At 40.6% G+C, this 23572-nt stretch overlaps 1 protein-coding gene across 1 annotated transcript; it reads right to left on the reverse strand.

Annotated features, from left to right (window-relative positions):
* Positions 1–294: 294 nt before the first annotated feature.
* sacs2 (sacsin molecular chaperone 2) lies at positions 295–23572 on the reverse strand. Its single transcript, XM_066687602.1, has 8 exons — positions 23480–23572; positions 23110–23158; positions 19984–20071; positions 19123–19234; positions 17935–18081; positions 13966–15367; positions 12237–12325; positions 295–11897 (listed from the first exon to the last, which is right to left on the reverse strand). The coding sequence occupies exons 2-8, from the start codon at positions 23136–23138 to the stop codon at positions 976–978; spliced, it is 12789 nt and encodes a 4262-aa protein (XP_066543699.1). The 5' UTR covers positions 23139–23158; positions 23480–23572; the 3' UTR covers positions 295–975.

Consider the following 23572-nt stretch of genomic DNA (forward strand, 5'->3'; position numbering starts at 1 on the left):
AAGCCTTCTTTAAATACAGCACATACTGTTATGTATGTAGCTTTTAATATATGAATATACAGTTATAAGTGATAAGCAACTAACTTGCTAAGCCAAAGCACAAATGTTACATTTTATTTAGGTCTAGCAAAAAATACACAGATGCCATTGCATTATTGTAGGTTGTTAACATGTATGTATGTATTCATTAATTCAATCAATAATTATAATAATGTGACAGTAAAAAAAGGACCAGAACAAAATCCGGTTTAAGTTAAAAACATTTTCACAAATAAATAGTCATACTACTGAAGCTTTAACAATTTTAAGGCACTGGTTTATTTCAGGCATATTTCAAACAGAAATGTAAATACATGTAAAATAATTAAACCCAAAGTATATAATCCTCAATTGTGACTTTAAAATAAAGCTAGAATTATGCTGTTATCTCAAATCATACAATCAATTTATTGCAGTCATAAACACCAAAAACAGATTACAAAGCTATGCATCTTTACTAACCTTACTGAACTCTCAATGTAAGTTTTTCTTAAAAATATATACTGAAATTTCAAAATAATACACATGCAATTGTAGTATCCAATAAAAAATATACTTAGATAATGCATAAGGGAATACAAATCTAGTATATGTAGGCTATATCTAATTGTCTATCTATGTGATATAGAACGTGTGCAATATATATGTGATGAAAAAATACCAAGAAATGTGACAATCATACAAATGGACAAAATCCAGTTTAAGGTAAGTAAAAAAACAAAAGAAAAACAAATTAACAAGATTAATACAAAAATAATTTCCTAGTGTACTCTACAAAATATTTTCAGGCATCATAATAAATGATTAATAAAAGGTAAGGTATCTGGTAGTGCTAGATTCAACATAAGTCATAACCAATTGTTTCAGTTGATCACATTCAGGTATAATCCTCAACTATTTAAATTGTAGTTCAAGTAATTGTTACTCATTGGAATTTTAATCAGAAATATATGCCTGTGTTTTTCTTAAAAGCTCAGTTGCCAATTCCAAAACGAGATTTTCATTTTGAGGACTGAACTGATCATTTGGAATTAGTGGCAAAGGATAGTAATTGGGATACTGCGTCTTTTTGGGATGAACACCGAACTCCTTTAATCTGTTCACTATGGTAGGTAAAGTGCTGAGCTTGGTGCTGTACTGTGCCACTTGTTGGCCAAGATTGCCAATAGTGCAGTTTGTTGGTTGCTGTCCAGTTTTCTTGTATTTTACAGCAATTAGGGCCTTTTCCACAGCTTGGTGTACCTTGAAGAAGAACCACTCTGACGCTTTACCCCCGCTGTCATGTGACGCAGCAGCGAGGTCACACTGTGCTTGCCTGAACCAGCGCTTTGCTTCCGGAGAGGGCTGCTGGGACCGCTCCCCTCCGTGGAAAGTCCAGAAGTTGTAATCCTGAGAAGGAAAGTTCTGGTAGAACCTGGCCCTCCCTCTCTGATGACGCGAGGCTTCCCTGTCCCACTGCTGATAAAATCCTCCATAGCTCTGATTCCAATTAGCTCTGGCACTTTCAAATCCACTTGTAGTCATCAACCGACCTTCTTCCAGGTCCTTGACCCTCTGTTGTATGTACTGGCTGACCTTTGTGGCAAGGCTGACACACTCTGTGTATTTGTCTGGATGCCACTTCAAGTAGAGACGTCTGATGGCTTTACGTCTCTCCTCCTCGGGCAGATCCCATACCTGTCTCAGGCACTCGTCAACTTCTTTTTTGATCTCCTGTAGAGATTTTCTTGGGGTTCTGGTTGGCCCTGGTGTAGGATCTATTGGGCAATCGGAAAGAACAAGATCCCTGCATGTGCTTTCAGCAGACTGAGCTCTCTTTGGCCTCTTGATCTGATGAAGGTCAAGTGAACTTACTACAACAAACTCAGCTGTCCCTATATCTATTTTGTATCTTTGAGAAGCTGGCTCTCCTTGGCTTGTTATGGTATTCAGGCGATCCACAACTACTGCATAGCAATAAACTTCATCAGGTGAGGGACTCTTGAAGCCAACGTACTCTCCTTTTTCAAAGTTATTAAGAAAATCCATGTCAAGGGCGTGAATCCATTCATCAGGAATAAGACTGCCTGGCTTTGGAAGGCCACTTTGTTCATTTTCTTTCACTTTGCAGTCATGTATACCATTGTCTTGTAAAACCTGCACTACACTTTCTAAATTCTCACACACCAGCAGTTCTCCAAGAATATGGACTGTATCCAGGTTCAGGACATTGTTCAAGAGGGAATTTATCTCCCTCAATAGATGCCCATTTATTTGAGTAATTGCTCTCACGTTCAACTCTTCATTGTGTTCCAGGTAAAAGACACAACCCTGTGGGTTTCTTTTCAGACATACCAGCTTCACAGCACTAGTTTCAGGGAGGGGCTCAGAATTGAATAAAAGTGTTGTTTCAAGTCTCTCGCAGCAGTTCATCTGAATTTTGGAAAATGTATCTTCACACAATTTGACAGCATCACTTTCAGACACCTTGCCACTCGTTTTTCTTCGAATCAAACAGATGAGGCCATACTGAAAGTAAGAGGAAGACAAACGACTAAGAAAATAGCCCCTAAACCTACAGTGTTCTCCATATTCACACAGCCTCAGACTGGATTCCAAGAGATCTTCTGTTATCACTTGTGAAAACATTTTGGGACGGACCTGAAGTGGCAGCAGCTGAAGTAGCTTCTGATGTTCATAGAGGTCATGACCAAGGTAACACTTTACAAGTTTCTCAAGGAGTTTCACTTTCTTTCCCAAGGGTGGTTCACATCTTGCAGAAGGGAAAGCAGTGTCATTGAAATACAGGGAGTCTGACGCATGCAATCTGTCATCTGTTGCTGGCAAATATAAAGGTTGGAGGTGAGGCAGTTTCCGCTCCTCGGGTTTCTCCTTCAACAGGAGGAAAAGATGTTCCACAGTTCGCGTAACAGCTTTAATCTGGTTTGCATTCAGTTTCTGCTTATCAGAGGTGTCTTCATGAACATCTTGTAGAAGGCGGCTGTAGTGCCTAGAAGAAGGTGTTTCTGCTACACCTACTTTACAAAAGAATTCCTCATACAAAGCTAGCTTGGGAGGGAGTTTATACAAGTAAGGCCTGAACTCTGTATCATCCCTAACAGTCAGAACTGTACAGCTTGGTTTAACCAGGGTAGCACCTCCTTCCACCAGAACAAGAGAAATGTCAGACAAAGGCTTAGGATCAAACTCCACTGTTTGCAAGTAACCATAGGAAAACCTAAGGACTTTGCATCTAGTTTGTATTACATCACAAGCCTGACACGGTGCTTGACAGATATTTGTCAGATTCTCAATTACATGTGCAGTAGGTGGTTGACTGACAGCACCAGCAGACTTCAGTATCTTTAAATAATTTTCATTGCTGTTCTCTAATGGTAATATGGGTACCGTGGTCCATATTAAAAGTTCATGATTTGGATCTCCTTTAATAAGTGATCCACATATTGCAACAACATCCCGTCCTCCTGCAAAGGGCCTGTGGAATTTGCACAGTTCGTCTTGTATTTTCTTGGGAAAGACAAATTTAATAGTTGATAGCCTTTTCAAAAAAACGGCTTGCAGCTCCTCCTGTTTTTTATTGCCAAGGTGCTCGAGAAGTGCAGCAGATTTTAGCTGTAACTGTCCCAAACAAACATTCCCTTTCACCTCATTTTCAATTTGGTGTGCAAAATGTAGCAATTCCTCCTCTGAGACAGTGTGCTTCAGGCCCAGATCCTTCAGTAGCCTTTTAACTTTGTGAGGTTTGTATCCTATTAGGTTCCAAAAAGTTGCAGGGATGAATCGCTCCTGGGGGAGCATGAGCTGATAAAACTCTACTTCCTTGTCATAGAAATAGGATGCATCCTGAAGTTCGCCGTTCACATTCCTTATGAACCTCACCTTTCTCAGACAGGAGATGATAGGATCTTTGTATTGCATGTAGTCTGGATATTTCTGTATTTCCAGCAGCATCCGAACAGTATCGAGTGTCTGATCTTCAGTAAGCCTGCCCAGGGAAGGAAGAATGAATTTGACATAGAATTCGACATCATTGAGAACGGTGATATCCATGGCTGTTGATAGATGCAGGTTTATCGAGTTGTATTTGAGAAATACTGAGTTATCGTCAATGAGGTACAAATCTGGAAATGTGTGCAGCAGATCAGTGTTTAAGATTAACACATTTCTGTACCTGTCTATCCTCTGACGACCCCCTTGCACAGGCTCAAACAGCGGCAATGACTTGAGCTTCCTGATGTAGGTGTCTCTGTTACTGGTGGAATTTATTCCGGCATGGAAAAACATAAGGAGAGCATTAAAGTCACATTCACTAAGCAGATCAAACTGTACATTTTGTGGTGGGTGTAGCTGTTCCAAAACTGCACATCTGTTGGTTTCATCTAGTAGTTCAGGCTTAATGTGACAATAAAGAAGCTCAGGGGTGAAGAATGTGGTATCTAATCTGACAAAACCAAGTTTGAAAAGAATAGAAATGACTTGATCAATGGACTCGAAAACAACAATTGACAAAGCCTTCACTGTTGCCAACAAATGTTTGCCATTTTGACTTGGGCATAGGACAGGGATGATGGGAGAATCAGAAAACAGCAATTTTGCATCACTGAATGCCTTGTTTTTTTTGCTATCCTTTGTATCTGTAGAGCAGACTTGATCGTCAATGTATTGCCACAACAGTTTTAGCCAGGACCACAGATTCTTATCTGGAATGTGTAATGCAGTCTGTGGATCAACCGCACAATCCTGAAGGTGGCGTTGCAGTATTTCTTTCAGATAGGATGTAGAAACAGGAATGTTTAACTCTTTCAGAACTTTGGCTTCATGTAGTACTTCAAAATGCTTGAGGTAAAGGCTGTCCTCTGCAAAGTTCTCCTCTAGCCCTTGAAACAGAATGACAAATCTTGAAAAGAATTTGGGGGAGTCGGTTTGAAAAGACCTCAGCACCTGATCATGAGTAAGAAGTAGAGGTAATCCACTTAAAGAACTGGAATTTGTCTTATTAATGTCACTAAGACAATAATCCACAAGTGTTTTACATCTCAATTTATTTTTGACCAGCGTCTGGCTGATTGGCAGAGGTAAGCTGTTTCCCGATCGTCTGGGATCATTCAGAGGCTTTTTCTTCAGATAGTTCCTTACTGCCTTGGGGTTAAGGGCCAAGACTTCAACACCTGCTCTTTTGAAGCTGTTGAACATGTCAAGTATGCAACATGAATAAGGGACCAAGTTAATTCCAATGTCCTCTAAAATCTCAAGAAATCTTTTACTGCCTCTGGGGGTAAAATGGGGTGCTTCAGTTGGTTCTGCATTAGAAGTTGTAGACCAGCTGACTGTGTATTGTTTTAATATGTGCTTGAAACATTTACGGATGGATGTATGCAAGACTGGAATCACAGAAAGTCCTCTTTTGTGGATGGACTTGTAAAGCTCCTGGATCAGTCCTTGCCACTCTTGGGATACACTGTCTGAAACATGAGGGAAAAAGTTTAAATAACGAAGCTCTAGTTCATGACATAGAAAATCCAGTGATGACTGACTGCCTTTGATACAGCTGGCTCGAATGTAATTCAACAGGTCAGCATACAAAGGTGCAATGATTTCCAGTTTGAGCAGTTCGTTCCAATTTGTTTTCATGCTCCTGCCATCTTCTTTCCACAAGTCCCTTCTGGAAAAGTCCACTTCAAAATTGCCATTAACGTGAACTGGGAGGCCTGTTTCACCTGGTAAAGGCAGGCCACAGAAAGCTTTCCCTTTAATATGACCATTCACACATGCTGCGACAGCTCCACAAGGAACGTTTGTGCGACCACTACAAGTTTTACTTGATGAGCCACATTTCTCTGCCATGATCCATTGGCTGGGTTTTTTACCTGATGATAAAACCTCCATGGGATAGATCACCTGGAAGGGGCCTATAGGCTCAGCGGTAGACTGTGAAGTCAGACTGCTCAGAACATGATTCTGAAAAGAAACTTTTTTGGTGCTGCTGTCTTCTGGTAGCTTTATCTCAACACTGAACAGGTTCTGCAGCTCAGTAGCAGAGCTGTACTGTTGGAATTCGATTTTTTTAATGTGCCGCAGAAAGAGAATCAAATCTTCAGGGTCCTTCTGAAGTGCTTGCAGAAGCTCTCTAATGTCAATGAGGGTTACTTCTTTGTTGGATATTTCTGAGGTCCCAGCCATTTCGTTTGTCCTTATTGGCAGCCTAAACATGGTTCCCTGATCAAGGTCGAAGAAAGTTGGTAGGAAAGTATTGTAAACATCCACAAATGTTTCTATGAATTCTGGTTGCAGGGAATACTTGCTGCCAGGACACATCTCTGTCCCATTATCCACATACTTCAGATGGGGATCAGAAATGCAAAGCCATTTGTCTCCTGTCAGAATAGCGGGGCAGTCTGTAAGATGATAAACAGAGTTAAATCCAAGTCCGTATTTCCCAGTTGTCCCTGAAGCACTTTTTTTCCCTCCTTCACCTAGTTGCTGAATGCCTTTCAAGTCTGTATCAGAAAACACTGTATTGTTGTACACACATAGTGCAGGGCCTTGTAGTGGATTCCATTTTTCTCCAAATGTTTTAGTTGTTTTGTGGCTCCTACCATCCCAAACAAAGTGAATCTCCGTTGCTTGGGCATCATCTGCATTTTGTATGAGCTCTTTTAGTATATCCTTCTTGGAAGGATAAGCTGCAATTATATTCTTTATTCGGACGGTCAGCTTTTCACGTTGTCCAAATTCCATGGCAAAGGGTGAATAGCCAGGGACTAGGTGATTCTGTAACGTGTGATGACATGTTGTCCTCACCTTCAAGCACAGTGCGGTGGAACGGGAAATGCGATCATGGCACAGAATTACACCTTCTGCGACAGGCAACCAAGGAGTGTCATTGTAATTCAGTTTGCTGGAAGGACGTAACACACCACTTTTATCTGGCAGGAGATATTCTTTAAAGTGGTTGTCAAGGAACTCATGTAACACATTCACAATCTGGAGAGAGATGTCAAGATCACAAGCTGAAAGAACAGCTCCCTTATATGCATTTTCCATTTGTTTCAGCACTGACATGTACTCTTGTGAAGTAAACTGATCTTTAATGCCAACAGAGTTCCAGAGATTTGTGAATTTGGAGAAGGCCCATGGAAGTTCATAAAGGTATGGTCTTGCATCAAAGGACACATTCTTTGCCACAGCTGCCACATGTACAAACTTGTTTTCAATCAAGATAAAGGGAAATTGTTGTGCTCTGGCAAACACCATCTTAGATTTGGTTTCCTTTTTTAAAAATATTTCCAAATAATTGTAGCACTGGTTAGCAATGCATGTGAGCCTGTTTTCCTCAAATACTTCAGAATGCAGACATGCTCTCTGCAGCTGAAGAAGCACTGTTTCAAGTGGTGGTTCATGGAGGACTCCCAAGTGGTCTAGGACCTTATCCACATGGGAAGAATGGAGGTATGGAGACAAATGTTCTTTGTCTACAGTAGGCTCAGACATGCTCACCAGATTCTGATACTCATAACTATACACTTCTTCAGCCTTGTGAAGGGCAATTTCTTTATCATTGCTGACATATGGACAACAAGCAGGAATAAAAGGTGTATTTCTTAAAGCATCCCAGTCAGACTTAGCTTCATGTAAAGTATGATGTGCCAGATCAAGGATGCAACAAACACGCCTGTACGCTTTCACTCTGTCTTGTTCCCAGATCTCTGAGATGGTCTCGGCTCTCTCGGCTAAATCCGCCAGGGGAAGGGAGTTATTCAGCATCCCAAGGTCTAACAGTCTGAGGATCCTTTTTTGTGAAAGAAAATCTTTTTCTGTTCCTTCAAGGAAACGGCCTTCCTCTACTTCATAGAGGCAAGCAACCTTCCCCAATGGATGCACAAGCTTCCCAATGAACTGAAGCTGCATGGCACCCTGTGTGGGAATGCAAGCATGGCTCATCAGTAGGTCATCGACAGCTTCATCATTCATGTCAATAGCATGCAGTACAAGAGCATTCCTGCTACTGGCTTCCATGGAGCTCAGGTTGTTAAATACAATCTCTCTGTAAAACTGAAGCCAGCCAAAAGTTTTGTCTTGAATTGCCTTATCCCACCTAGTTGACTGAAAGCTGTCTCTGACCCACTGTGGCAGAGGAATGGCTAAGCAAGGTTTCTTTAGGTTGTTACAAAACGCTTGTAATGCCATTGGTCCAACTTTTTTGTTATTCTGTATTTCTGGGTGTAAAAATGTTGCATTGTCTATCGAGCACCAGTTTTCCCCGTCACTAAAGAGCTCAATAGGTTTGCCGAACAAGGGCTCTGCAATTGCAGAGTAGAAAGCACTAATGAGTGGTTGAAAAGATTTTCTTACTTCTTTTCTGTCAGGCCAAAATGTGTAGTAATCATAGTTTTGGAGTTTTCCCTCTTGATACATTTTCTTGAGCACTATCAGTGCAGTAATGTACGCAGTAGTCACACTGTCTTCAATAAGAGCTTGGTTCCACTCATGTTTCACCCCCGTTTCCCAAAGGCTCTTCCGATTTGATGTTACAGCAAAGGATCCATTGACATGCACTGGCAGGCCAGATGAAATTGAGAGTGGGAGAAAACAGAACACGTTGCCATCCAACTTGCTCTTGTCAGGTTCCCAGTACCTCAGAGTCTGGTCTTTCTGTAGTGGCACAGCAACACTTCCAACAGGTAAAGAAAAGTTCTGTTGGCTTGCTTTAGTTACAGCCAACTCCAGAGATCTGTGCATGCCAAAGCAGGAATAAATGAGCCAGTATTTAACATGCTCAACATTTTCAGCTTCCATTGACACCTCAACAATATTTGCTAAAAGGCCATCAATAACCTCTTCACACTTTTTATCCAGCTTTGCCAAGAACTGAATAGAATTACGCTGCATCTTTCTGAGGGGAAAATCATCAGGGATACTAATGGTGCTGACAATGTTTCTGGTAACAGTCACAATCATATTAATTTCCTCATCTTGTGGTGGTGTGGAGGCACTCTCAGGTAGAAAATCAAGGGAAAGTTTGCAAAGCTTCTTTAGAAACAGGAGAAGAATCTGAGAATATTGCTTTAAATGACACACTAAGGTCTTTACATGTTCTCCACTGTACACTTTTTTGCTGATTTCAGATGTCTGGGCCTCTACTTGTGTACGAAAGGGTAATTTAATGAGAGTTCCCTCATATAACTTCTGATTACTGATAGTTTCCAGATTACACCCATAAATTCCTTCGTAGGGTTTAAACTGCCCAGGGAACCTACGCAACAGCCTTTCCTTGAACAAGTCAAGCTTGATTCCGGGATTTCCTTTGCTTGAGATGTGCTTTTTCAAGTGAGTGACATTTGGGTCAAAAATTACCAGGTGCTTGCCACTCAGGATTGATGGAATATCAGTGACATGATAAACTGCATTAAAGCCTAAGCCAAACTTGCCAATTTTCTCTACCTGCTTGTCTTTGGAATCAGAGCCAATTTGTGTGATGTGTAACCAGTCTTCCTCTGTGAATTGTTCATTATTGAATGCCCAAAGGCATGGGCCATGACAAGAGGACATATTGGGGTCTATGAGACTGTTCAAAGAATCTGAGTTTTGTCTGTTATCCACCATGAAATTACACATTTGAGCTCCAGCATCTTCAGCATTTTGTATGAGCTCTTTGAAGAGGTCGTGCTCTTCATCGTACTCTTTAAGAATGTTCTTGATTCTTAAAGTAATTGGTTCCATTTGCCCACACTGTACTATTCCTATTAATTCTGGATGCAGTATCCTCGTGCTGAGAAGGGGAACATTCAACCACTGTGCTGTCGCTTGGGGGATTTCCTTGTGTATTACATGAAATTCTTCTTTGTCTTCTCTGAGGTCTTCCAAGCCTTCCTTGGATATATCACAAAACACAGTGCATGATAAGGGCTGCAGGTTGAATTCCCCTTCATTTCCTTGCCTAACAGGTATTGGAAGATCCTCTGAAAAAGCTACCCTGTTTTTCCGCATCCAGTTGAGAATGGAAATTGGCAGTTTGAGCTCAGAGGGAGAACCACAATTTCGATGTCTTCCATCAATTTCAAGTTTGATGCGATAAAGTATGTCAACAATTTCTCCATTTGAAAATGATTCTTTCACCCCGAACACTTTTAGCAACGATGTGTATCTCAAAAATTCTTCTGGCACCCTTTTAATGTAACAGCTGAGATCTAGCTCAGAGGGATAGCGTAACACTACGTCACGGGGAAAAACAAACTGATTATATACCCATACCCATGGTTCATCTGTGTCTACAATCAAGTTTCTTAACTGTAAAATGTTAGTCTGCATATATTTATACATGCAATGTAACATTTCTTTGAACTGGTCATCGGTATCTGGGTGAAGTCCATGTTCCATTGTGGTCAGAAAAGACAGATTTTCAAATACTTTTTCTGCAGGAGGTAGGCGCAGAAGGCCAAGTTTTGAGCTTGCTTTCTCAATGAGTTTGTCAGTTACTGGCATGACAAAGCCTACAATGTTCTTGTATTTTGAATCCCTCAAGTCGTCTGGCTTGTAGAAACATTCTACAGTTTGTGTTTTGTGGTTTTCATTCTTGAATCCTGGACTATGGCAAGGGATCCATTCAATGCACACAAGTTGTCCAATCTGTTGTGCTGAAAATTTTGAAAGCACATCTGTGAGGTTACAAATTCTAATTAATGCTTCTGCTTTTCTGAAAGCTTCCTCCTGGCAAATGGACTGCAAATTATTGATCTGCTTGGCAACTATTAAAGCATCGCTTGGACTGATCTCTTCTTCTTTACACTGTAATCCAAGTTGACGTAGGGTTACCAGCATCTTTGGTGTGTTTGTGAACACAGGCGGTGGAAAGAACTTTGACTCAAACAAAACTTGAAATGTTTCATTGCATGGATCAAAGAGGCTTGAAGCTGTCTGGGGTCCCCTTCCATTTGTCACAATGAAACTCAAATTCCTACATTTTCCATATAGGATTTGTTCTTGATGGAAAAGGAAGCTGCCATTCTCTAGAATCCAAGACATTATTTTCTCTGTCTCGTGTATGTCATACAAATCCTTCTCAATTCCACTGACTAATATTATGGCTGCCTTAGCTACATCCAGGAGGTCGATGTTCAGCATTGACAGAATCCTCTGGTCGGCTTTAGTTTCACACTTTATGATGACTTTGGGCATGAGAATGTCACCAGGAATGGCAGGTAAAGTATGCAGCATCACTGCCTGCTTTGATCCAGCAGCAAGGAATTCCTCTGTCCTGCATGTAAGTGAAGGCATTTGCTGGAAAAGGGGCAGCTTCAAAAGCAACTGTTTTACATCCTGGGTGAAAGAGTCCAAATTTGAGAGGTAGCTTTTCAATTTTTCTTTTTCCTGGAAGGTTGAGATGGTGATTCCATGTATGACTTCATCAGTTTCTAAGCTCAGGAACAGCTGCAGAATGTTTGCTGGTGAAGGGGTCAGAATGTACATGTCAAGATCTGTGTGTTTGAGGCATTTGTCCCTAATAGAGATAAGAGTGCCACCGGTCTTACTTATAACTGCTGCAATTCCATCGGGTAAGCTGGCTTGCTTGCTTTTCTGACACATTAGCGTTGTTTTATCCATCAGCCGAGCCAATGTTACAGTAGCTGCGTCATCTTGAAGTGGAGCAAGAGGTATTAGGGGCATACCAACAAAAGGGTGCAGTTCCTCATGCAAGCGGAGAAAGTTCCAGAACTGTTGCAGCCACTGCATGGGAGGATGCTGCATATTTCCAATCTCCCATGTCACATGACCTGAAGACTCTTGCCACAGTTTAGGAAGAGACTTCATAGCAAGTGCAGTCACAACCGAGGCATCCAAGTTGAATATTCTGAACATTCCTAAGAAAATACATTCAAACAGAAAGCAACTGATAATCTGTAGAGAATCTGGACTTGAAACTGCATTTAACACACATTTAATTTGATTGCAAACACTGCTCATAGATCTATACAGTGGCAGTCACAGGACTTGGCATTTTGGAATTTTGACCATGTTTAAATCGAACACAGTAGATGTTTAAAAGATGACATCATATCATTGATAAGCAACGAAACCATAGTAACCAAATCATATTCAAGTAAATTAATCAATGAATAATGTTGCTAGTAAATGATGTGAATATTTGAGTAATACAATATTTTCTCTAGGTAAAATATAATAATCAAACAAATGCTTACTGGTACTCTGGAGTTGCATCAAGTGCTGAAGAATGTTACTTCTAAGATCCTTGGGCACAAAACGACTTTCATAACCAGGAAGCAAACAGCTGCAGGCAATAAAAAAGTTTTTTTTTTACCAATGAACAGAGATTTCACAACATGAAAAATACATACATAGTCTTAGTAGGGCATTACAGATTCAGAAATCTGGAGCATATTAGGCCCTAAACCCTGCAAATATTGAAAGGAAGAAGACAGGAACCTCTGAGCTGGATGATCTATATACTCAGTCATTGATAGGGGGTTACTATAGTCATGTGTGATGGGAGATTTTTTCCTTTTCTTTTTATTACCACATACTGATCTAAAAAAAGACTCCTAGAAATCCTTTAGTTTGAACTTAATCTATTATTGTCATGTTTTATGATTTCTCCAATGCATTTGTCACTGGGGCACAGCATAGTGGGGGACAGCAGGTATCTCCCCCTGTTGTTGTTGCAACACATGGGCTATTGTATGATAGTATGGTACACAAACAATACACACTAGGGCTGGGCGATATGGCCAAAATACAGTATCACGGTATTTTTCAATTTTTGACGGTATGACGATATTTTTTAATGGCCATTTTATACTATTCGTAAAGCAAAAATAATAGGACACAACTGACATTGAATTACGTTTCCCTGTTCTGTGTCAGTTGTCTTGAAAACAAATCATGTCCAAACTATCAAAGATGCACCTTTATTCGGGACAGATTCACTGGGGTCACTTTGCTGTGAAGTGTCACCCACACTCTTCTTCTCCATCTCGTCTTCATTTATCATGTTTGCTTGTTTATGTTAACACGCAATGCACAAGGAATTTATTTTTGATTTTTGGCTGAGGCAACATTCATTCCAAGCAGCTCTGCACAGAGATTCAGAGATGTGCATTCCCTGAGTGTTTCTGCTTGATGCCACTAAGCCCCACTCACAGAAATGTGCGCAGCTGAGAAGCTGCTGCAGGAGGCGAGCTGTGGCTGTGAGACAGAAGATAAATGCAGAAATCAAGAGGGACGTGTTAAGGTGAATGAAAACTACTACTGCCAATGTCAACTTTCATTACACAATGAAGCTGTGAACAGCACTGTCAAAACCATAGATATAGAATTCTAGATTGACACTTTAGCATTGTCAATGCTTTATTAAATAATTACATCATTTTAAAAAATAGAAAGTAAATCTATGATGCATAATAATTATAAATTATGAAAATAATATAAAAATAATAACAAATTAAGCCATCCAATTACATTGATTTCTGCAGGGTTTGTGAAGACAGGTGGTTGCGTTCTTGTGGCGACTTGTAGCTACAAGAACGTGGCGTTGTAGCATTCTTGTAGCAGAACTGCGCAAATCTGCAGTATAGAACCAATCCCATTGGTGGAGCCATGCAGATCTGCGAAAATGTGCGTTACAGGAACAGTATCGGCGTTCTTTGATCAGATGCCTCTCATGTCAGACTGCGCAGTCTCAAGCAGCCGGTGCAGCAAATTGTGGGATATGCGAACGCGATGAAGTTCATTGGCAGCTGAATGCTATGACTGAATAACACAGTCATTAGTAAATTAATCAATTTAGCATAGAAAACTTTAAAATACCGATATGAAGCTATAGTAAATGTCCAAACCAGTCCGTAAATGAATACCTGTATATAGTTTTTTACGGTATACCGCCCAGCCCTAATACACACAAAAAAAACATACCGTGGAAACTGCTGGTTTTCGATCAGAGCAAAGCCATTTTCTGTAAAGCACTCAAAGGACCCGTCACTCAGAGGCAGGAGCTGAAGTCCTCGAAGCTCAGGGTAGCACCCATCACTCAGAACGTACTCAAGTAAAAACAGTTTGTCATCTCTGGATAGGCTAGTCATGTCGCTTTGCCGGAGGATGTTCCGAACCAAAGCGGGACTCACCAAGGTCAATGACTCGGGGCTTTCAAAAGCGCTGCGCAGTGCTTCAGAAACATGAGTCGGAATGGTGACCAGAGGCTTTCCCTCCCTGATCAAGAAGGCAGCGATGGCTTTCATCAGGGAGGGCTCCCCGTTGTTGTTGGGTAAAAACAAGGCCTCAGCAGGCCTCACCCACCGCTTCTCGTCTCCTGCCAGATACAGGACGCTCAGCTCCAAGAGAGGTTGGAGCATCTGCATTACGACATTCAGCCACTTCTCTTTGTATTTCATCTGATGGATATCTGGCCAGAGTTTATACACAGAAGAGACAGGAAAGACCGAGTGTTTTGATAACTCGATGGCATCCAGGATGATCTTGTGATAGGCGAGAGGAAGGACCTTCTCTACTAACAACTCATTCCACAGAGCTGCTTCGTCATATTTCTGGTCTTCCTCCTGCCACTTAATGTGTCTCCTGTTGTCTGTGAGGCCAAAGCAGGCATTTAAGTGGAGGGGGAGGCCTGTCTTGTTGGGTTCGTTGTTCGGGAGAGGCAAAAAACAGCTCAGACGTCCGTTGCTCAATGTTTTCTCGCAATCCCATGGGAACGCTAGGCCAACCTGAGGAGAGAAGCTTAGTTTCTCGGCAAGAATGTCAAGGTCAGGCACAAGTCCTTCTGTCATAAAATACACCGTCACAAGCCACTTGCACCTTTTCTCAGGCTGATCCGAACATTGGTAAGAGATATCCTTTAAGCATGTGGATCCCTCAATATTGCTCACACTGGGCATTGATGCGGTTGCTTGGAGATGAAGGTTGGCAGCGCCCTGGGAGTCAACGTGAATCAAGGAGATTGAAGTAACGTGTCTCAAGAACAGGAGACTCATGTCTGCATCAGCGCTGAAGCTCTTGAAGAGTTTAAACATTTTCTCAGAGTCATATAGGGTTTCAGAAATGTCAGAGGGTTCCATCCGTAGAGGGAACCTAAACAGAGTGCCAGGAAAGTGCTTCTCTTTGTTCACCATTTCCTCCCATGTCAGCGTGCAGAACTGTCCTAGCACATCTCGGAGTGGCTGCACTTGATCACATAAACTCAGCAACTCTTCTCTATCTTCGTTCTCATCAAGAGACCATATGTTACCTCCCTGCTTTTCACCAAAGATTTTCTCCTGAGGGTCCAGCATCCCCAGATGTTTCCCACTGAATATAGATGGCATATCTGTAAATGGAAAAAGTAATACATGTTTTAGGCACACAACGAGAAGAAAATTGAATGCAATAGCATTAGACTAAATGATCAAATCAAATGGTCCTTAATAAGTCAAAATGTATTTATTCTTAATTTTTCCTCACAGAATCAATCTACTCAAAAAACAAAAAAGATTATATTTAAAAAGATTATATACATTTTCAACATTATTTGGGAAGCATTCAAGTAAATACAGCCCCTTGGTTGTTTGAATGGGGGGATATTTAAGTTACAATTAATAAAATAGTCTCGTATTACCTTTCACCTATAAAATAATTCAAACATGGACCTAATGAAACATGTTGTAAAACTTAAGAGAAAAAATAATTCAGCTTCAATAAACATTCAAACTTGAAGCAATTCAACCTAATTGTATATTTACTTATAGACGTGCTCAAATGTGTTGGTACCCTTACAGCTCATTGAAATAATGCTTCATTCCTCCTGAAAAGTGATGAAATTAAAAGGTATTGCATCATGTATACTTGCATGCCTTTGGTATGTCATAGAATAAAGCAAAGAAGCTGTGAAAAGAGATGAATTATTGCTCATTCTACGATATTCTAAGATATTCTAAAATGGCCTGGACACATTTGTTCGTACCCCTTAGAAAAGATCATAAATAATTGGATTACTGTGATATTCCAAACTAATTTGTTTATTTAATTAGTATCACAAGTCACCAATTTTGTAATCAGTCATTCAGCCTATTTAAATGGAGGAAAGTAGTCACTGTGCTGTTTGGTATCATTTTGTGCACCACACTGAACATAGACCAGAGAAAGCAAAGGAGAGAGATGTCTGAGGAGATCAGAAAGAAAATAATAGACAAGCATGGTAAAGGTAAAGGCTACAAGACCATCTCCAATCAGCTTGATGTTCCTGTGACAACAGTTGCAAATTTAATTAAGAAGGTCCATCGAATTGTAGCCAACCTCCCTGGGCGCAGCCGCAAGAGAAAATTCAGAAGGATAGTGCGAATGGCAGAAAAAGAACCAAGGATAGCTGCCAAAGAGATACAAGTTGAACTCCAAGGTGAAAGTATGTCAGTTTCTGATCACACCATCACTTTTTGAGTGAAAGTGGCCTCCATGGAATAAGGCCCATAAAGACTAATGTGAAATAAACATAAAAAAGCCAGACTGGAATTTGCTAAAATGCATATTGACAAGCCACAATCCTTCTGGGAGAATGTCCTTTGGACAGATGAGTCAAAACTGAAGCTTTTTGGCCAAAAAGAACACCATACCTACAGTGAAACATGGAGGAGGATGGGTTATGTTTTGGGTGCCATGAATCTGTGCAGGGCACAATGAAATCTCAAGACTATCAAGGCATTCTGGAGCGAAATGTACTACCCAGTGTCAGAAAGCTGTGTCTCAGTAGCAAGTCATGGGTCCTCCAACGGGAAAATGACCCAAAACACACAGCTAAAAGCACCCAAGAATGGATAAGAACAAAACATTGTACTGTTCTGAAGTGGCCTTCTATGAGTCCTGATCTGAATCCTATCGATCATCTATGGAAAGAGCTGAAACTTGCAGTCTAGAGAAGGCACCCATCAAACCTGACACAGCTGGAGCAGTTTGCTGAGGAAGAGTGGGCCAAACTACCTGTTAACATGTGCAGAAGTCTCATTGAGGGGTACAGAAAACATTTGATTGCTGTGATTGCCTCTAAAGGTTGAGAGCTGAGACGACCGCTGTAACGCTGACGAGAGTATCCAGGGAAAGGACTGCATGCAGGTTTCTTTTTTTGAACAACAGTATTGTTTTACTGAATACGAATCTGTGGACATTGCTACTTTTACATTTTTATGTTTCCACTTGCATCCCTTGTTTTTAGTATTTTTTAAAGATCTTTTATTTTTCAATAATTTTACTTTAACCTCTATGAATCTATTTGGTGGACTTATTAGTATTTTTTAGCCACAAATTGACTATTTAAAGTACAAGGCATTGGGTTTTTAGTTATCTTTTTAATGAGAGTTTTTATTTCCTTTTAATTTGGCCATTTTATTCTTGGGACTGTACATGGACACTGGTTTCTTTGGATCATCAACCCCGGACAAGAGCAGAAGCTGGATTTGTTTGTCCCCGCCCCTCTTTTAACTTTGTTAGGACTATTGCCTGCCCCATTCCAGCTCCTGGTGCTGCCTGAAGAGACAAACAGTCAACAACTTTTATTTGTGTTTTAGTTTAAAGAAATCTGCCTGATTTTCACACATACCTTTGTAATAAATTTGATTAATGGTACTGTCCTGTGTGATCTGTGGTGTGTTCCTGGCTTGTGAACCCCCAATTTAAAGAACCCAAATCAAAGGGAGAGTTAAGAGGTAGTTTGTGTAGACCGGACATATTTGGGGAATTGACCACCTCTCGGCGGGTCCTAGCGCTTGTGGATAATCGCTATGTGGCGTAGTCGTGCTTGCATACTAGTTTTACGTCCAAGTGGAGTAACTTCCACTCAGTGACACATTCATTGTTTTTTGTGGAGGGGTACCAACAAATTTGAGCACGTCTGTATAGGACGATTACCTGTAATATGGTAGACAGAATTGAATCCAATTCCAAACCGGCCAACTTTATTGGGATCATTGCGTTTGACACTTCTGCCAGTGGTCTGTATGCCTCGCCAGTCATCTTCGGAAAAGATGGAATTGTTATAGGCATACATAGCAGGACCTGTGAGAACGAGAGGGTTACAAAAGCTGTTTAAAAACCAGGAGATTACAGAAACAGAAATACCTCATACATGGATTAAAAAATTATATATGTATACATGTTACCTTTATTCCCTTACAGAAGTGTAACAATAGATTACAAATGCAGCCATGGTTATTTGTGGAAGAGAATATTACCCAAAGGGGGATATTGTTATCGTGGGAACTCCTTAACACTTTGTCTAACAAAGCTGCCAATGGGCCGCTGTGTGTTGTCACTCAGGTAGACACCCCCCCCTGCTTTAACTATTACAATGAAATGCAAAACTGCCTCTTTTTGCCAAAGCTCACATGCGACCCCACAGTCTTTGTGTAATATTCTCTTTCTCAGACAACCCTGGTTGCATTCACAACCTATCATTATCTTTCAAGTTGAGAATAACACGCAAAGCGTAATGGGGTACAGAATACACAGTCGACATGAGGGAGGCCGGCCCAGAGCCCACAGATTGCTTGGAGATGAGGCCTCAATTTACAGTAATAGAAAAAATAGAGGCAGGGACCCACATGCCAACCACAGTAAAACAGGAGCAGGGGCCACAGGGGGAAACTCTACCGAATTAGAAGATACAACAGAGACCTACACACAACCACAATATCAACCCAGGAGTGGGTCAAAGGTCACACACTACTGGAATGGAAAACAAACACAATGGAGGCAGGGGCCAAAAGACCTGCTTAGCACCAGTCAAACATCAGGAGCAGGACGACAGGCCAGGCTCTACTGAAAAATACAATTAAACTGAAATGGGAAAGCAGGGAGGAATAGATGCTCACAATGGGCCTTGGAAAGTGCTACATCAAGCTCCAAGGAGGGAGAGTAGGAGAAAGAGGAGGACTAAGCCAACAAGCTCTCATCAAGAACTGGGAAGCCAGGAAATTGGCTCCAGGCGACTCACCTACAATGCGGATATGACAAGTGGAAATGGAGGCAAAGTAGACCTGTAGGCCCATCAAGAATGCTGATTTTGCATGAATATTATCTGATATGCAGAACAGATACCTTGGTATTTCTTAAGGTCTTCACTCCAAAGGGTCTCAGTGCCATAGTTCCTCTCGTCAAAGATAAACACCATCTCTGTGGCGCAGGCATCGTCCGCATTCTGTATTAGCTCCTGCTCAGGCACAGCAAAACCATAAACACCACAGGTTACCAATCTCACTTCTAGAGGGCTTTGATTGTGTAAAGTATATTTATAATGTCCATCAAAGAACTTAGAGCTGATAATTAATATCGTCTGGGTATCAAGTTTGGAGCTATGGTTGGTATGTTTAGACAGGAGACACAGAACACTGGGTGCTGACGGTGTTTTTTTCTGGTGTAAGAGCGGGGAGGGGGTGGCTTGCTGACAGTGTTTTGTGGAGTTACTTCTTCATTTTTTGATTATTTTGTTGTATTATTTTTAGGGGACTGAGAGAAAATACAAAGGGCAGCTGACGGTGTTTTGTCGGACTGTTTGACCACGCCGTTACTTCATAATCGTATTATTTTTAGGGGGGCTGAGAGAAAATACAGGGGGGCTTGAAGTCTAGCGACACTCCTGCTGATGACCAATTGAAAGTGACTGAGCAGGTCTGAACCTGCCCAGATTACATCACAATCTCTTGGGCATTTTGATACCGAAGCTCACCAGATAAACACACAGTATTTAAATAGGCAGATATCAGCATTTGTAAATATTTGCATAGATAAAGTTGTTTTCAATTTGGAATATTGTTAATCCTTGATTGAACTGCATTTAAACAGGGGGTTGGCAAATATTTGACTGCAAACCTTTAGTAATCAATGGAGCAGAATAACATTCAATGAGAATTAGCATTGTACTTCATGGAAAGTGACAATATGCTCACAACAATAACTAACCTTTAGTATTTGCCCACCATCAGGATACCTTCGCAGAATATCTTTGAGATAGTCAATGAATGGTGGCGAAGTGGCACCAAACCTGTTCCTTAACAAGAAAAACAGAAAAAAAAATGTCAATTTTTCAAGCGTATTGGGGCTGTTATACTACAGTATGGAACGCCGTTTGTTCCAAAAGTGTTCATCCATCAATTTGGTTATTCATTATGAAATTAATCATTTTGGCCATTCAGCAGGCAGTTTGGCCATACGGTAGTACATTCATCCAGGCATCTGTCAAGTAACTGATTAATTTGTCCGATTCCTGTGTCAATTAATCCATAATAACATACGTTACTTTATCAACTATGTAATTAATTAATTTGGCTATTCATTCATATAAACAGACAAACTTCCAAACAAACCACTGAACTTCCAGACAAGCAGACCAACTTCCATACCAACTGTCAATCATGCACTGTGCCAACCCACTTCAGTCTTTCTAGCCAACAGGAGCAGACACGTCTATTTTAACCAATACAAATCCAGCCTCACATAATATATTTTCAGCCAATAATGTTGCAGTTTATTGAATGTATTCGAAACTTGTACAAACACGTCCAAAATATCGGCCCGTGTCTCCTCTCTCAAATCCACCGGCTTCTGTAGTGTCTCGTTCCATGGCCACAGCGATCTTGCCAGCAATCTCTGTTTTCTGTGTGAATGGGTCCTTGCCGGCAATCTTCTGCCATTCAAAGCCAATGTGAATGGAGGGCAACAGGAAAAAAGCAGGCAAATGTTGCCTGCAATTTTCTGGCATTTCAGTGTGAATGGTGCTTGAGACTTTTCTATGGTCATTTTACAGTTTGGTCATTCATTCATTCTCACCCTGTTATTCTGCTTTTGCAACATTCAATTTACTGAAAGGCCAATGTCTGAGGGTAATAGTGACATGTTTTAGTGGCCCCTGTAATGGTCCAGATCAGTGAAGACTTACTCATCACATTACCTGAACTCTCCTTGGGTTGCATTACTCTCAAGGAGCAGGGCAGACATTTTAAACCCACAGAATCTTAATAATAAGAGCGAATACATTTTATATTTTAAATGTATTTGTATGTGGTTATTTAATAGAATTACTGCTCACATGACCTTCAGTTAATCTAATAATAATGTGGTCTACAATAACAAGAATACAATATATCAAAGCTGTAAACTGATAATTTTTACAGTACTGTGCAAAAGTTTTAGTCAGGTGTGGAAAAATGCTGTAAAGTAAGAACGCTTTCAAAAATACACATGTTAATAGATTATATTTACCAATTAAGTAAATGCAAAGTGAATGAATTGAAGAAAAATCTAAATCAAATCTGTATTTGGTGTGACCACCCTTTGTCTTCAAAACAGCATCAATTCTTCTAGGTACACTTGCACAAAGTCAGGGATTTTGTAGGCATATAGTCAGGTGTATGATTAAACAATTATACCAAACAGGTGCTAATGATCATCAATTCTATTTGTAGGTTGAAACATAATCAATAACTGAAACAGAAATAGCTGTGTAGGAGGAATAAAACTGGGTGAGGAAGAGCCAAACTCAGCTCACAAGGTGAGATTGCTGAAGACAGTTTACTGTCAAAAGTCATACACCATGGCAAGACCGAGCACAGCAACAAGACACAAGGTAGTTACACTACGTCAGCAAGGTCTCTCCCAGGCAGACATTTCAAGGCAGACAGGGGTTTCCAGATGTGCTGTCCAAGCTCTTTTCATGAAGCACAAAGAAACGGGCAACGTTGAGGACCATAGACGCAGTGGTCGGCCAAGGAAACTTACTGCAGCAGATGAAAGACACATCATGCTTACTTCCCTTCACAATCGGAAGATGTCCAGCAGTGCCATCAGCTCAGAATTGGCAGAAAACAGTGGGACCCTGGTACACCCATCTACTGTCCGGAGAAGTCTGGTCAGAAGTGGCCTTCATGGAAGACCTGCTGCCAAAAAGCCATACCTCCGACATGGCAACAAGGCCAAGCAACTCAACTATGCATGAAAACACAAGGAACTGGGGTGCAGAAAAATGGCAGCAGTCAAAATTTGAAATATTGGCTGTAGCAGAAGGCAGTTTGTTCGCTGAAGGGCTGGAGAGCGGTACACGAATGAGTGTCTGCAGGCAACAGTGAAGCATGGTGGAGGTTCCTTGCAAGTTTGGAGCTGCATTTCTGCAAATGGAGTTGGGGATTTGGTCAGAATGAATGGTCTCCTCAATGCTGAGAAGTACAGGCAGATACTTATCCATCATGCAGTACCATCAGGGAGGCATCTGATTGGCCCCAAATTTATTCTGCAGCATGAGAACGACCCCAAACATACAGCGAAAATCATTAAGAACTATCTTCAACGTAAAGAAGAACAAGGAGTCCTGGAAGTGATGGTATGGCCCCCACAGAGCCCTGATCTCAATATCATCGAGTCTGTCTGGGATTACATGAAGAGAGAGAAGAAACTGAGGCTGCCTAAATCCACAGAAGAACTGTGGTTAGTTCTCCAAGATGTTTGGGTCAACCTACCTGCCGATTCTCCAAAAACTGTGTGCAAGTGTACCTAGAAGAATTGATGCAGTTTTGAAGGCAAAGGGTGGTCACACCAAATATGGATTTGATGTAGATTTTTCCTCTGTTCACTCACTTTGCATTTAGTTAATTGATAAATGTAATGTATTAACATGTCTATTTTTGAAAGCATTCTTACTTTACAGCATTTTTTCACACCTGCCTAAAACTTAGTACTTAGTACATAGCACAGTACTGTATGTCCTTTAATATATTTGGGAGTGTGTTCATTATTTTTTTAAAGACAGGTGTCATAGGTAAAAAGCTAAACAGATAATTTGTTAATTTGATTATCCACGGAGCAATATATTATATTGTAGCACGCTCTATTGGCAGTGACAATATAAAAAGCGAATTATTAAACACCATAAAACTCAGTAATGAGAATAATTAACAGGTATGTGCGGACATAATATGCACCAAAACACACCCATCCAAAGCAACATACCACAGAATAAGCAAAAAGCACACAACATATATAAATATATATGAATAAAAATGCAATGCTATAATAGAAAACATAACGTCCACTTACTGCCTTCTCTTCCTTGCACTGTCGGACATTATTCTTCATCAGTGAGATCCTAAGAAACAGTTATATTTTTAAATATTTCTCCTGTTAGTTAGGTTGTTGCTTAATTATAAAAAAACAAGCAAACGTGTTTTTCTTCAATAATTTGGACACTATATACATAAATTAAAGACTTATACTACTAGTAGTAGTACTAAGAATAACAACACTAATAACAGTAATAACCAAGCAAACAATTCAACGTTTAACAATTTAAGTAACATTATGAGTATGTTAATGTTATTGAATAACCCTCTGTGAACCATTTGTGAACATTGCATTTGTGCAAATAACAGAACATCTAAAAAGCATATAATTGAATTGAAATCATTACCTTAAGTCCAAATGCTTTCTGTAAGTGACAATCACCTCATCTTGTCAGGGAACAGAACTGCACTCCCCGCTATTTTCTTATATGTTTGTTTCC

The sequence above is a fragment of the Amia ocellicauda genome, chromosome 16, assembly GCF_036373705.1.
Source record: "Amia ocellicauda isolate fAmiCal2 chromosome 16, fAmiCal2.hap1, whole genome shotgun sequence".
NCBI classification, from domain to species: domain Eukaryota; kingdom Metazoa; phylum Chordata; class Actinopteri; order Amiiformes; family Amiidae; genus Amia; species Amia ocellicauda.

Excerpts from the sequence above, each read along its gene's own strand:
- sacs2 (XM_066687602.1), bottom strand. The coding sequence starts at position 23,138 with ATGTCCGACAGTGCAAGGAAGAGAAGGCA. Across the intron at positions 18,082-19,122 it reads AGACCTTAAGAAATACCAAG|GTCCTGCTATGTATGCCTAT; the intron begins GTATCTGTTCTG and ends TCGTTCTCACAG. Across the intron at positions 12,326-13,965 it reads GAAAACCAGCAGTTTCCACG|CTGTTTGCTTCCTGGTTATG; the intron begins GTATGTTTTTTT and ends TATTGCCTGCAG.